At 38.6% G+C, this 13,884-nt stretch overlaps 1 protein-coding gene across 1 annotated transcript in view; it reads left to right on the forward strand.

Moving 5' to 3' along the window:
* The window catches only part of FBXL13 (F-box and leucine rich repeat protein 13), a gene marked incomplete at both ends in the record, with an annotated part of 242,481 nt that overhangs the window by 33,290 nt on the left and 195,307 nt on the right, over positions 1–13,884 (forward strand). The window contains 3 exons of the mRNA XM_080701187.1: positions 5,717–5,784; positions 6,655–6,721; positions 12,234–12,398. Coding sequence (XP_080557313.1) covers positions 5,717–5,784; positions 6,655–6,721; positions 12,234–12,398 — 300 coding nt within the window. The remainder of the gene's footprint in view (positions 1–5,716; positions 5,785–6,654; positions 6,722–12,233; positions 12,399–13,884) is intronic.

The raw sequence follows: 13,884 nt of genomic DNA on the forward strand, positions 1-13,884 counted from the left end.
CCTGGCCCCAGGGAGAGGCTTTGGGGACAAACTACTCTTTCTAGGTATTCTTTTTTTTTTTTTTTTTTTTTTTTGTGTGTGTGTGTGGTATTGGGGTGGAACCCAGAGGCTTTCTACCTCCAGGCTATACTCCCAGCCCTATTTTATATTTTATTTTTGAAACAGGGTCTTACTAAGTTGCTGAGAGCCTCACTAACTAGCCGAGGCTGGCTTCAGACCTGCGCAATCCTCCTGTCCCAAGCGCTAGTTTTTTTTTGTTGTTGTTTTTTTTGGTGGTGGTGGTACTGGGAGTAGAACCCAGGGGCCTTCTACCTCTGGGCTACACTCCCAGACCTATTTTATATTTTATTTGGAAACAGGGTCTCACTAAGTTGATGAGAGCCTCACTAAGTAGCTGAGGCTGGCTTCGAACCTGCGTGATCCTCCTGTCTCTGCCTCCCAAGCGCGGGGATTACAAGCGTGCGCCACTACGCCCGTTTTTTTTTGTTGTTGTTGTTTGTTTGTTTTTTAACATCACATCAACAGTATATTTGGGACAGACTTGGGCTTGGATTTTCCTTTAGTACTGAAAGAATGACAGCATACTAGCCACAGACTCCTGGCAAATCTTGACCTGGGCACCATCCAGTGCTAAAACAATGGAAGCAACTATAGGTTGAGGAAAATAAACAGTCTGTACAGAATTCCTGGAAAGACAGGCAAAAATAAAACCAGAATAGAAAGACTGGAATAAACGCCTAGTCCTCCAATATCCAGATGATATTACAAGCTAATAGTCATCAAAAGCTTGCGAAAACCAGCACATCACCTTCTGCACCTGGCTTTTCTCACTCAATGCCATCATATAAAGCTTTTAAAATGATGTTATCACAGGGGAGCTTCATGTAACAAAACCCTAAAATCTAAATGAAAGATGTAGACCTAAGTAGTCTTACAGATGCAAATAAAGCTTATCTATAGAAAGGAAACTTGCCCTTAGGACCCCAGAGTTTTAATAATTTGGGAGAAGCTGACAGATTCTATGCTCCAAACAAGAGTCAACTTGTTGGTAAACAGGTCCCGAACCTTGCTGTTCTGTGATGGTATTTCTTTTCCTCTGATTTTGGACAGACTAGTATTTCTTAGAAGGAATAAAATGTATTACTGTGATCTAGAAGGAATAAAAATAATGAATGTGAGAATAATGATGACACGAACTAGATTCATGTCACTTTAAATTTAATGTAGAAGCCGGGCATGGTGGCGCGCTTGTAATCCCTGCACTTGGTAGGTGGAGACACGATCGCGCTGGTTCGGAGCCAGCCTCGCTGGTTTAAGAGACCCTGTTTTAAAAAAAAAGTATCTATCTATCTATCTATCTATCTAGAAGAGGGAAGAGAGAGAAAGAAAAGAAGTCATATTGTGATACACCTGCGGTTCCTCCTTCACTGCAGTTATAAATGGCAGCAGCTTGTGGTGTGTGTAGCACCCGAGGATCTGGAAACAGGGTTCCTGTTCAGAAGCCATCTGTTGACAGTGCCAAGTTGATTTATTTTTATTCAGTGACTTTCACACAAAATAGTTACTGTAATCCTTTATTCTCCATTTCTAATAGTCAGATAGCAGAGAAGTGGCCCTTGCTAATTCTGCTATCAATTCATACTTATAGAAGCTCCACAATTTATGATGATTGACTTAGGATTTGACTTTAGGGTCATGTGAGAGCATAGGCATTCGGTGGAAGCTGCCCTTTGAATTTTGAAGTTTGATCTTTTCCCAGATTCGTGGCATGCAATAAGAGATTCTGTGGCTCTTAAGCAGCAGCGGTAAGCTGCACCTCTGGGGCAGACGTGCCATCAGGAGGTCACAACCAACAATCTGCCGTGTACGGTGTTGCCAAGCTCAGATGTTGGGTGTAGGTTAGGTGTATGAAATGCATTTTCAACATATTTTCACAGTTTCTGATGCATGTATTGGAATGGCTCCCTCATCCCAAGTCCAGGAGAGTATGTTTTTGTTGAGCTCCTACTCTGTGCAGAACATTGCACAAAGGTAGAAAGCCAGCTGCTGCAGCTTGAGTGGGGAGAACATTGACAGTGGAAGCGAAACCATGTGATAATAAGATGTCCAGGCATGTGCCCCGTGGTTGCACTGGTTAGAGGTTCTGCTGGGCTGTCGTGGAGTCCACACAAGCCTGTCCCGAAGTTGGGGACAGGCTTTATTGATTACAGCCCTCGCTACCTAATTTTTTTATTTTGGGGCGGTGGTACTGGAGTTTGAACCCAGGAGTGTTTTACCTCTGAGCTATACCCCCAACCCTTTTTATTTTGAAGCAGTGTCTTGCTAAGTTACCACACACTGGCCTTGAGCCTGTGATTGTCCTGTTTCAGCTTTTCACTTACTCATATTAACATGTGTGTGCCTGGCTCTGTTTCATGTTTTGCTTTACATTCATTCCTTTGATCATATAATGTACTTAATTTTATGGCTTATGCCACTTTTTGTAGGTACTTATATACTAATTTATGGTGGTAACTCCTAAAGAGACTCAGAGTAGGAAATTCCGATACCTATGTAGAGCTAAACAGTTGAATCAACTGCTGCCACCTCATTTCTTCCTCATCTCCTTCTGGTTCCCTCCTCTCTGCTATGTGTTCAGTGCTCCTTTTTCTTTACCCATCTAGATTTCTTTCCCCTATACAAATCTGAATTTAAGCTGGGTGTGAGGGCGCACGTTTGCAATCCCCGCATTCAGGAGGCTGAGACAGGAGGATTGCGGTTCGGGGCCAGCCTCAGCTACTTAGGCCATATGCGACTCAGTGAGACCCTGTTTCAAAATAAAGAATAAAAAATAGGGCTGAGGGTGTAGCTTGGAGGTAGAATGCTCCTGGGTTCCATGTCAAGGACTGCCAAAAAAAAAAAAAAAAAAAAAAAAAGACTGAATTTAGTGAGAGAAAAACTTTAATCTTTTCCCTCACCATAAGCATAGTGTGTGTGTGTGTGTGTGTGTGTGTGTGTGTGTGTGTGTGTGTGTGTGAAGATTGAACCCCCAGGGGTATTCTACTATTGAGTTACATCCCCCGCCCAATTTTATTTTGAAACAGTTCTCACTGAGTTGTGGAGGGCCTCACTAAGTTGCTGAGGTTGTGAGGTTGGCCACAACCCTGTGATCCTCCTGTCATAGCTTCCCAAGTCCTAGGATTCAGGCATGTGCTACCATGCCCAGATGCATTTAATCTTCATTGAAAGTGAGGGTTTTCTTTTCTTTTTCTTTCTTCCTTTCTTTCTTTCCTTCCTTCTCTCTCTCTCTCTCTCTCTCTCTCTCTCTCTCTCTTTCTTTCTTTCTTTCTTTCTTGCAGGTCTGGGGATAGAACCCAGGGGCATTCGACATCCCAGCTACACCCCCTGCCTTTTTTTTTCTTCTTAATTTTGAAGCAAGGTCTCACTAAGTTACAGAGGGCCTCACTAAGTAGCTGAGGCTGGCTGTGAACTGCGATCCTCCGGTCTCAGCCTCCCGAATGCTGGGATTACAAGTGTGTGCCACCACACCCAGTTGAAAGTGAGGGTTTTCAAATGTCACTGAGCAAGTGATAGAATATCAGGGCCTATAGGCCTAAAATAATCGACAATCTGTATACTGTATCTATTTATTATTATTATTATTTATTATTATTATTATTATTATTATTATTATTATTAGTGTGTGTGTGTGTGTGCGTGTGTGTGTGTGTGTGTTACTGAGATTGAACCAAGGGACATTCTATCTCTGAACTACATCCCCAGCCCTAACTTTTTATTATTATTATTTTTTTTGAAACAGGGTGTCACTAAATTGCAGAGGACCTCACAAAGTTGCTGAAGCTGTCACAAACCTATGATCCTCTTGTCTTAGCCTCCCAAGTACTGGGATCACAAGTGGTGCCACCATGCCTGGCATTGTAACTGTTAATTTAACAAAGCATTTATAGTAATGTAGAAAGGGAGAAAACATTTGTCTTAGAAAAGTAGAATTCAGAGTTCCTGGCAAATGGTATAGATTTGAGCCAAACTTCTTTCTCCATCAAATAGATGTGACTATATGTTTGTATATCTATATAAAAAATAAGATGGCAATAAAATCTGAGAAAAAATTACCACTAGCACTTAATAGTAGTCACGTGCATATATACTAAGTGTGTTACTATCATATTATCTTTACTCATTAATTAATATATAGAAGGGACAGATAATTTCAGCAACCCTCAAAAATGTGTTTCCACATTTTATTGTAAATAGTTGTACACGATAAATTTTCATCTCTTTAACATATTCCACAGTTTAAACTGTTAGTCTATAAGGTTCTTTATACCTGCTTTGTGGGACATTCCTGCATGTTTTTTAGGGATGAAACTCCCATGCCCTTGAGAAGCAAAAAATGCAGTCTTAAGAGTGACCAGAAGCCAGGCATGGCGGTGCATGCATGGAATACCAGTACTTGGGAGGCTGAGATAGGAGGACCACAGGTTCGCAGCCAGCCTCAGCTACTTAGCGAGGCCCTCTGCAACTTAGTGAGACTCTGTTTCAAAATAAAGAATAAGCCGGGTGTGGTGGCACACATTTATAATCCCACCATTTACAGCCTCAGTTACTACTTAGTGAGGCCCTTTGCAAGTCAGTGAGACCCTGTTTCAAAATAAAGAATAAAAAAATATGGCTGGGAGTGTAGCTCAGAGGTAGATATCCCTGGGTTCCACCCCCAGTACTGCAAAACAAAACAAAACAAAACAAAGAAAAAAGAATTTAAAAAAATGGGCTGGGGATGTAGCTTGGAGGTAGAATGCCCCTGGGTTCAATCCCCAGTACTGAATAAATAAATAAATAAATAATAAAACAGTGACCAGGTCTGGTGTGGTAGTACACCTTTGTATTCTCAGTACTTGGGAGGCTTAGACAGGAGGATCACAGGTTCACACCAGCCTCAGCTACTTAGTGAGGCCCTCTGCAATTTAGTGAGACGCTGTTTCAAAATAAAAAAATAAGTCAGGCATGGTGGTGCATATTTGTGATCCCGGTACTTGGGAGGCTGAGACAGGAGAATCACAGGTTCGCGGTCAGCCTCAGCCTCTTAGTGAGGCCCTCTGCAATTTAGTGAGACCCTGTTTCAAAATTAAGAATAAAAAAAAGTAGGGCTAGGAGTGTAGCTAGGTGGTAGTATGCCCCTGGGTTCAATCCCCAGTTTTATTTAAAGAAAGAAAAAAAAAGTGACTAGTAGAACTACAATTCTCTACTTTTATAAACACAGCTAGTAATAACAATACCATAATACTTATATTAAAATGCTTTAAAGTAAGTAAGATGTAATGGGGTCATTTTAAGCTTAAAAAAATAGGTGAAGCCAGGCTCTGAATGGCACATGACTGCAAGCTCAGTACTTGGGAAGGTGAGGCTAGAGGATTCCCTGTTCAAGGCAATGAGTGGTAACTTTAGTAAGATCTTGTTTCAAAATAAAAGGGCTGGGGGTATAGCTCAAAAGTAGATGCCCTAGGTTCAGTTCCCAGTGCCGTGAATGAATGAATAGCACACACAATAAAATTCCTAACTGTATAAGTGGTATGTAGTTCTTTCACTCCATTCTTGCACTGGCCTAATTCCTTTCCCCAGAGACAACCATTGATCTCATTTTCGTGTGTATCTTGCACAGGCAGCCTGTGTATGCCATTCATTTCTAACATTTATTTCAATTATTTCTGTATTTTAGATGACTCCAGAATTGATGATAAAAGCATGTACTTTTTACACTGGACATTTAATAAAGACCCATTTTTGGTAAGAACGTGATTTTTCAAATGTGATTTTTATATGCCATTTCTTCTTTATGTTATTTTCACATAAAGAAAAACACAGCCAGTTGTGGTGGTGCACACCTGTAATCCTAGTACTTGGGATGCTAAGACAGGAGGATCACAGGCCAGCCTCAGGAACTTAGAAGACCCTGTTTTTATTTATTTATTTTATTTTTATTTTTTATTTTTATTTTTAGTGGTACTGGGCTTCCTGGAAGCCCTTCTACCTCCGGGCTACACTCCCAGACCTATTTTATATTTTTGAAACAGGGTCTCTTACGCCAGCGCGGCTGGCTTCGAACCTGCACGATCCTCCTGTCTCAGCCTCCCAAGCGCGAGGATTACAAGCGTGCGCCACCACGCCCGGCAGACCCTGTTTTTTAAATAAATGGTTGTGAGTGTAGCTCAGAAATAGAATACCCTTGTGTTTAATCTCTAGTACCAAACAAACAAACAAACAAACAAACAACTACTTCAAAACTGAAAGTATGGGCAACAATTCACTTGTATGAAATTTTGGGGGGTCAAGATACATTTTAGCATTTAGATTACTTTTTAAAAAATTATCATTAGAGTGACTCTTTTGGCAATTTGAAGTTATGATAGTGAAATGCATGACATTATTCTATGATTTCTTTTGTCATGTCCAAAAAGAAATGTGACTCATATGATCTCCATTTTCCCCTATATTTGTTAGAAATCTTCAGGTCACTCTAACTTATAGAAGTCGTTATTTTTTTTGGCAGTGGTTTTTGAGGAGGTAAAGGAAGTATCACTTGTGTTCATCTCAATTTATCTATTAATGTTTTGCTTTAAAATCAAAATATTATTTTTCTGTATTTTCTGTCTGCAGCACTTGGAAAAACATAGCAATACCCCAAGTAAATGAAGAGGCTATCCTGATTGAAAAAATGGAAAAGGCAATACTATTTTACAATTATAACATTAAAAAGTATTTATTTAATCACTGGTACTCTTTTGTAAAACATCAAAAAGAAAGACATAAAGGTATATTCTTATGTGAAAGCAATTACCTTCTTTATTCATTTATTTTAAGAAACAAGAAACTAACAGTTAAGAATGATTTTTGTTTAGAGAATTGACATAAATGAAGGTATTTAAAAACTTAATGAAGCCGGGCGTGGTGGTGCACGCTTGTAATCCCTGCGCTTGGGAGGCAGAGACAGGAAGATCGCGCTGGTTCGGAGCCAGCCGCGCTGACTTAAGATACACTGTTTCCAACTAAAAAATATAAAATAGGTCTGGGAGTGTAGCCCGGAGATAGAAGGGCTTCCAGGAACCCCAGTACCGCAAAACAAACAAACAAACAAACAAACAACCTTAATGAAGCTGGGGCACATTTGTAATCTCAATATTTGGGAGGCTGAGATGAGAAGATCGCAGTTTCAAGGCTAGCCACAGTAATTTAGCAAGGCCTTGTTTCAAAACAAAAAATAAAATAGGGATGAGGGTATTCTAGCTCAGAGGTGGAACACCTCTGGGCACAATCCCCAGTACAAAAAGAGAAAAAAACAAAACTTAAATGAGATTTATTTTACAGATTTTATTGTAGTAGAAAATAGGCCTATTTAAAATCACACCCTGAGCTGGGCGTGGTGGCGCACGCTTGTAATCCCAGTATTTGGGAGGCTAACACCGGAGGATCGCGGTTCACAGACAGCCTCAGCTACTTAGTGAGGTCCTCTGCAACTGAGACCTTGTTTCAAAATAAAGAATAAAAAATAGGGCAGGGGTGGAGCTCGGAGGTCGAATGCCCCTGGGTTCCATCCCCAGACAGGTTTTAGGCCAGCCTCAACAACTTAACAAGACCCTGTTTAAAAACAAAAGTAAAAAAGGACTGGAGGTATAGCTCAGAGATAGCATGCTCCTGGGTTCAATTCCCAGTAATAAAAAAAGAAAACAAAAAAGATGAACCTGTATGTACACACAAGTTTTTTACCCCAGTATGATGTATGAATATAATGCACCAATAAAAAATTTTAAAAAAAGAAAGAAAACCAAACAAAAACAAGCTAGAATTGTTTAGCTCTCCTGACTGAACCAAAAAACCTTAAGCATAATGAGTTAGTCCAGGAGATAATTATATGAGCTGAGGAGATGTGCAATGATAATGCGTATTCATTTCTCACTTTCTTAGGAATAATCCAATTTGAGTACTCTTTTTTTTTTTTCCTTTTGCGGTACTGGGGATGGAACTCTGAGGTATTCTACCTCCAAACTACACTCCCAGCCTATTTTTTATTCTTTATTTTGAAACAGGGTCTCACTGAGTTGCAAAGGGCCTCACTAAGTAGCTGAAACTGGCTGAGAACTGCCATCCTCCTGTCTCAGCCTCCCAAATGCTGGGATTACAAGCGTGCACCACCACGCCCGGCTCTGAAAACTCTTAATTAGGTAAATTAGATGATTTCTAGCACCACCATGCCTGGCTCTGAGAACTCTTAATTAGGTAAATTAGAGGATTTCTAGGCTTCCTGAAGAGCTTAGATTTGAGGACAAAATCACAGAGTTCAGTGAGCCAATGACCCACAAAGTTGTGTGTTGAAAACTGGCAGCTGACACATTGTCCACTATTCACACAATATTTAAAAAATTTAAAACCTGGTTGCTAAAGTTTAAGCGTGAGAAGTAATGACATAAATTCCAGATATCTAGCTTATTTTGAAAAGAAAAATCAAAACAAAAAACTAAAAAACCCCACAACAACTAAGCCTCCACTTCTAAGAGAAAACTGTTGGCAGTAGTTAATTTAGGGTACAAACAGGAATACAAATGCACTCTGGTGGCACTGTCCCCAGGATGGCTTCACTCATCCTCCCTGTGGGCCCTGTATTTGAACTTTGGACTCCTGGTTAACATGTATTGGGCAATCCATTTAATCCTAAGGCATACAATTAAAAGACCTTGGTCTTTCTAAATACTGCCTCATGATTATACTTCTTATGAATATATTAGGAGTTCTGCTTTTATAAGGAACAGATTTGTTCAAAAAGGACTGAAGCCCTGCTTGGTGGCACAGGCTTATCATCCCTACTTGGGAGGCTGAGACAGGATTAAACATTTCAGGCTAGTTTCAGCTACTTAGCAAGGCCCTCAGCGACTTATTGAGACCCTATTTCAAAGTAAAAAATAAAATAGGGCTGGGAGTGTAGCTTAGAGGTAGAAGCTCCTGGATTCAATCCCTACTACCAAAAAAAATCCTGATATTTCTATTGCATTTTAATTTCTAAAGACAAAGACAAAGGTGATGTTTACAGGTAAATAAATAAAGTCTCAGACGTACTACCTATACTTTTAATGGATATAATTAAAACAAACAAAACTGGCTATAACATGATAGAATATTTTATCATTTTGGTTCTTTTGGAAACAGTTTTAATTACATACTGTTGCAGAAATCTTCTGGAATAATTGACCTGACCAGGTGCCAATTAGGGTAGAAAAGAGGAAGTTATTACACAGGCAGGCCAAAGTTAGGTAACTCCTGAAAAATTCCAGCCTCAAGCTTCACGTGGGCTCCCATTTTATCAATTTGAGATGAAGGGTGGAAGCAGGCAGGCAGGCTTACAGAAGCTGGAACTTCTGTGACAGTCAGTGATGACAGGGTTGCTCGGGGGAGCTGGGTAAGGGGAAGGCAAGAGTGGGAAATTTCTTTGCAGGCTACTGACCTACATGAACTTTAGGTCAGATGTGACATTTACAGGTGGTCACCTGGATACATAGTCCTCTGCAGGCTGCTTGTAGTTACATTCTTTTGCAAGTATCAGGGAAGGTGTAATTCTTGGGTTTTCATTTTAGTAACTCTTCTTATTCTACCACAATATGATAATATAATTTATTTTCTTCAGAGTTATTGTTGCGGATACAGAAGATGATGCAATTCTACAAGCAAATCCTTTTTCTAATAAAATGGCGGGATAGAGCAAGACAGCAAATTAAACGGAAAGAAAATGAATTGGTATGGTATATTGGAAACTTAATTTTTCAAAGAATTTGAGTTAGTTATAGTCATGTTGCATCAGATAATAATGCCATATGTGGAAAATATTAAAGTTCTTCATATTATGTACTTTTGGTACACAATATTGTACTTTTTCTTTTTGGTGGTGGTACTGGGGTTCCTGGAAGCCCTTCTATCTCTGGGCTATACTCCCAGACCTATTTTTATATTTTTATTTGGAAACAGGGTCTCTTAAGCCAGTGGGGCTGGCGTCGAACCTGTGCAATCCTCCTGTTTCAGCCTCCCAAGCGCAGGGATTACAAGCGTGCACCACCATGCCCGGCCCACAATATTGTACTTTTAATACCTTAGTAAGTTAAATTTCACTCCAGTGAAATTACTAAGGACTTCTGTTGTTTCATTTGAACTATAAACATCAAGGAAAACTCCTTTAGCATTTTATTTAAATCTGTTGGCAAAAAACTATGAATTTTGTTTAAACAAATATTCAGATGTTGAAAGTGGAAGAGAAACTCTGACATGAATAAAGTAGAGAAATAAATGATGAAGACTAAAAATTTGTTCTGTAGTTGGGTTTAGTGGCACACACTTGTAATCCCAGTACTTGGGAGACTGATATAGGAGGATTGAAGGTTTATGGTCAGCCTCAGCTACTTAGGCCCTCTGCAACTTAGTGAGACCACGTTTCAAAATAAAATAAAAAATAGGGCTGGAAATGTAGCTCGGAGCTAGAATGCCCCTGAATTCAGTCCTCAGTACTGGAAAAAAAAAAAAAAAAACAAGCAAAAACCTATTCTTTTTTAGATAAGGTTAAATTTTTATTAATTCTTTTTTAACACTCAATTTTATAAATCACAATTCAACATTAAATTATTTGCTTATTAAATTGGTCAGCTTAAGAATCATTCTTAAACTGGGATACCTAGCACAAAATAAAGCAATTGAAACAGAAAACTCAAGGAAACCCCTCCCAACTTTAAAATACTCTAGTTTGCTTAAGTTATCAATATATTATTACTTAATGTTTTAGAATATTTGAGTAAAAGGATCAGACATAAAACATGTTGGATTTTTTTGTAGTTAACTAGTAGGTAATATTTTATTGATATTCTTTGAAAATCAAAGTCAGGGTAAATAGAAAAGAGAAAAATGATGAAATTAAATACCCCTCTTTTGTGGTGTCCCTTGGAGGATAGTATCAAGGTCCCCACCCACCCAAAACTGGTTCAGATGTTAAAATTGATGATACCATACATACACGAAGAGAGATTGAGCAGATTTATTACTCACATTATTCTTGAAATAGCACTAGAGTCTGAGGGGAGTGTTGAGAAGCACAGCGCATAGTTCTTGCTCTCTGGACATGTAAACCCATGGGTATCAGGCTGGCATCACTGCATTCTGACTACCTTTTCAACTTAGCCAGTTAAACACTACTAGTTTGGGTGCCACTGTGTATGTCTGCTTACTCCGTGCTTTTTACTACTTTGTGTACTAAGATAGTGTTTTGGCCATTGTCCTGTAGGCCATATCACTGAATCTCTCATGGTGAAATAGATAACTGTATTATGACCAGCCAGCTCCTTTCACACCTCCCTTAGACTGTATATCCCTGAGAATAATAGTGTTCTTTTAATCTTCCCCATGTGCTGAGCAGAATGTTTTGCACTCTACTTGATACACAGACTGTATATTATATATGCAGTAATATAATATTAGCCTTAATATGTATGTGTATTAGATAGTAAATTTGGCATTTGGAGAAAATCTTTTCTTCTAGTCATACAGTTTCTTGGCCAATATTGACTCTGCCTTCATATAGGTGGAGTGAGGATGGCAGGTCTGATCTGGGAGCAGAGGCAGGGAGCGTCAGTGTGTGCTGGTTTCCCATTGTGTGCCCTTCCTTTGAGTGTGTGTGTGTGTGTGTGTGTGTGTTACATGGGACACATGTGTGTACATGTACATGTATGTGAAAAATACCTGTTTACCCTTAGAGCTTCATATTAAACACACAGTTTTCAGGAATGTATCAAAGTTAAAATGACAAACCAGGCAATGACAAACCAGGCAAGTTCCCTAAATAACTTCCTTCTGACTCCTGTTTTTCTATCTCTGTGCTCACCACCTCTCTTCCACACCCTAAATATCAGTTCTATAATTCCCCAAACCTTCACTTTGTGGGCCTTGGTTTATGAATCTGTAAAAGAAGAGACCAGACCAGATCTTTAAGGTGGCTGCTTGGACCAATACTGTATGACAGCCAATGGAGATGAGCCGTAAGTTCTGGCGGTTCAGGGACTATTAAGCATGCATCTGGAAATTACGCAATAATGATGATAATAAATAATGTTTAATTGGTGCTACCACTGTGTCAAGCACTGCTTTATATCTGTCATCTCACTTAATCCTTATGATAATTCCATGGAATTTGTAAATTATTTTTATTGCAGATATTACAACATGAACGTGAACTAAAACTATGGAGAAATAGGATAAAATCAAGAGCATCTATGGAAGAATCCACTTTTCCTCAATTAAACTTGTTGGAAGTCTCTATCGTAGGTCAGACTACAGAATTTGACATTTCACTGTTACCTGAAAAAGCAATATTACGGGTTTGTATAAATTCATTATATATTACATATTGTAATCTTCCCATTTGTATATAGTTTGTAGTTGAGACAAGAATGTTTTTGCCCATCATTTCCTTCTTTACAAATCACCTGCCTATATATCATCTGTTTTTTTTTTACTGTAATTCCTGTAATTTTCTGGTTTGTAATAGTTTTTATATATTGGAAATGTTAGCCTTCTATCTGAAATATATTTGTGTGGATATATATATATATATATATATATATATAATCTCCAAACTTTATATATATTTGTATATATATATATATATATATATATATATATATATATATATCTCCAAACTCTAGGCTTTCATTTGCAGATGGAATCTTTTGATGACAAAAAATTTAAAGTTCAAGTAATAAATTCGGAATAAATTCTGTTACTCTTTCCTAGTTATTTTTCTTTTTATGTCATATTAATATAACATTACTATCTCATTTTTAGTTGCTTTTCTAAGCAATTTTATACTTCTTACATTTACACAGGTTTTTTTTTCTGTGAACTCTTATGCTTTGACTTCTAATATTTCTTTGTTTCTATTATTACTATTTCTAATATTTTTTATTTCTATTATTAATATTTCTAATACTTCTTTATCAGTGGTTGCTCTTAGGTTTACATTATGCACTTTTAAAATATAACCAATCCCATTCAAATAATTTCAAGCCACTTTACCTAAATGTAAGAGCTTAACAACAGTATGAATTCCCTCACCTGTGCTTTTAGCTATTACTGTCATATTATTTTGTTTGTATATATTTTCTTTCTTTCTTTCTTTCTTTCTTTCTTTCTTTCTTTCTTTCTTTCTTTCTTTTGTGGTACTGGGGTTCCTGGAAACCCTTCTACCTCGGGGCTACACTCCCAGACCTATTTTATCCTTTTTTTTTTTTTTTTTTAATTTGGAAACAGGGTCTTTTAAACCAGTGCGGCTGGCTTTGAACCTGTGCGATCCTCCTGTCTCCGCCTCCCAAGCGCAGGGATTACAAGCGTGCGCCACCATGCCCGGCTTGTTATTTTTTTTTTTAATAATCCTAGACTTATAGAAAGTTGTAAATATAGTACAAAGAATTTTTTTCCTTAATTTTTTATGGGGTACTGGGGTTCCTGGAAGCCCTTCTACCTCTGGGCTACACTCCCAGACCTATTTTTACATTTTTATTTGGAAACAGGGTCTCCTAAGCCAGCAAGGCTGGCTCCGAACCAGGGCGATCCTCCTGTCTCTGCCTCCCAAGCGCGGGGATTACAAGCGTGGGCCACCACGCCCGGCTTTTTCCTTAAAATTTTGAGAATAAATGCTGCTGCTTAGGCCTCATCACACCTGAGTATTATTAGTTTCAACAAACAAGAGCATTCTCTTGCAGTCAGTTATCAAAGTCCTCAGCTCTAATTCAGGTTTCTTCAGTTCCAATAATGTTTTAGCAAAAAGGATCCAGTCTAGGTCATGTGTTACAGTAGGTTGTCATG

The sequence above is a fragment of the Muscardinus avellanarius genome, assembly GCF_963383645.1.
Source record: "Muscardinus avellanarius genome assembly, chromosome: 9".
Lineage (NCBI taxonomy): Eukaryota > Metazoa > Chordata > Mammalia > Rodentia > Gliridae > Muscardinus > Muscardinus avellanarius.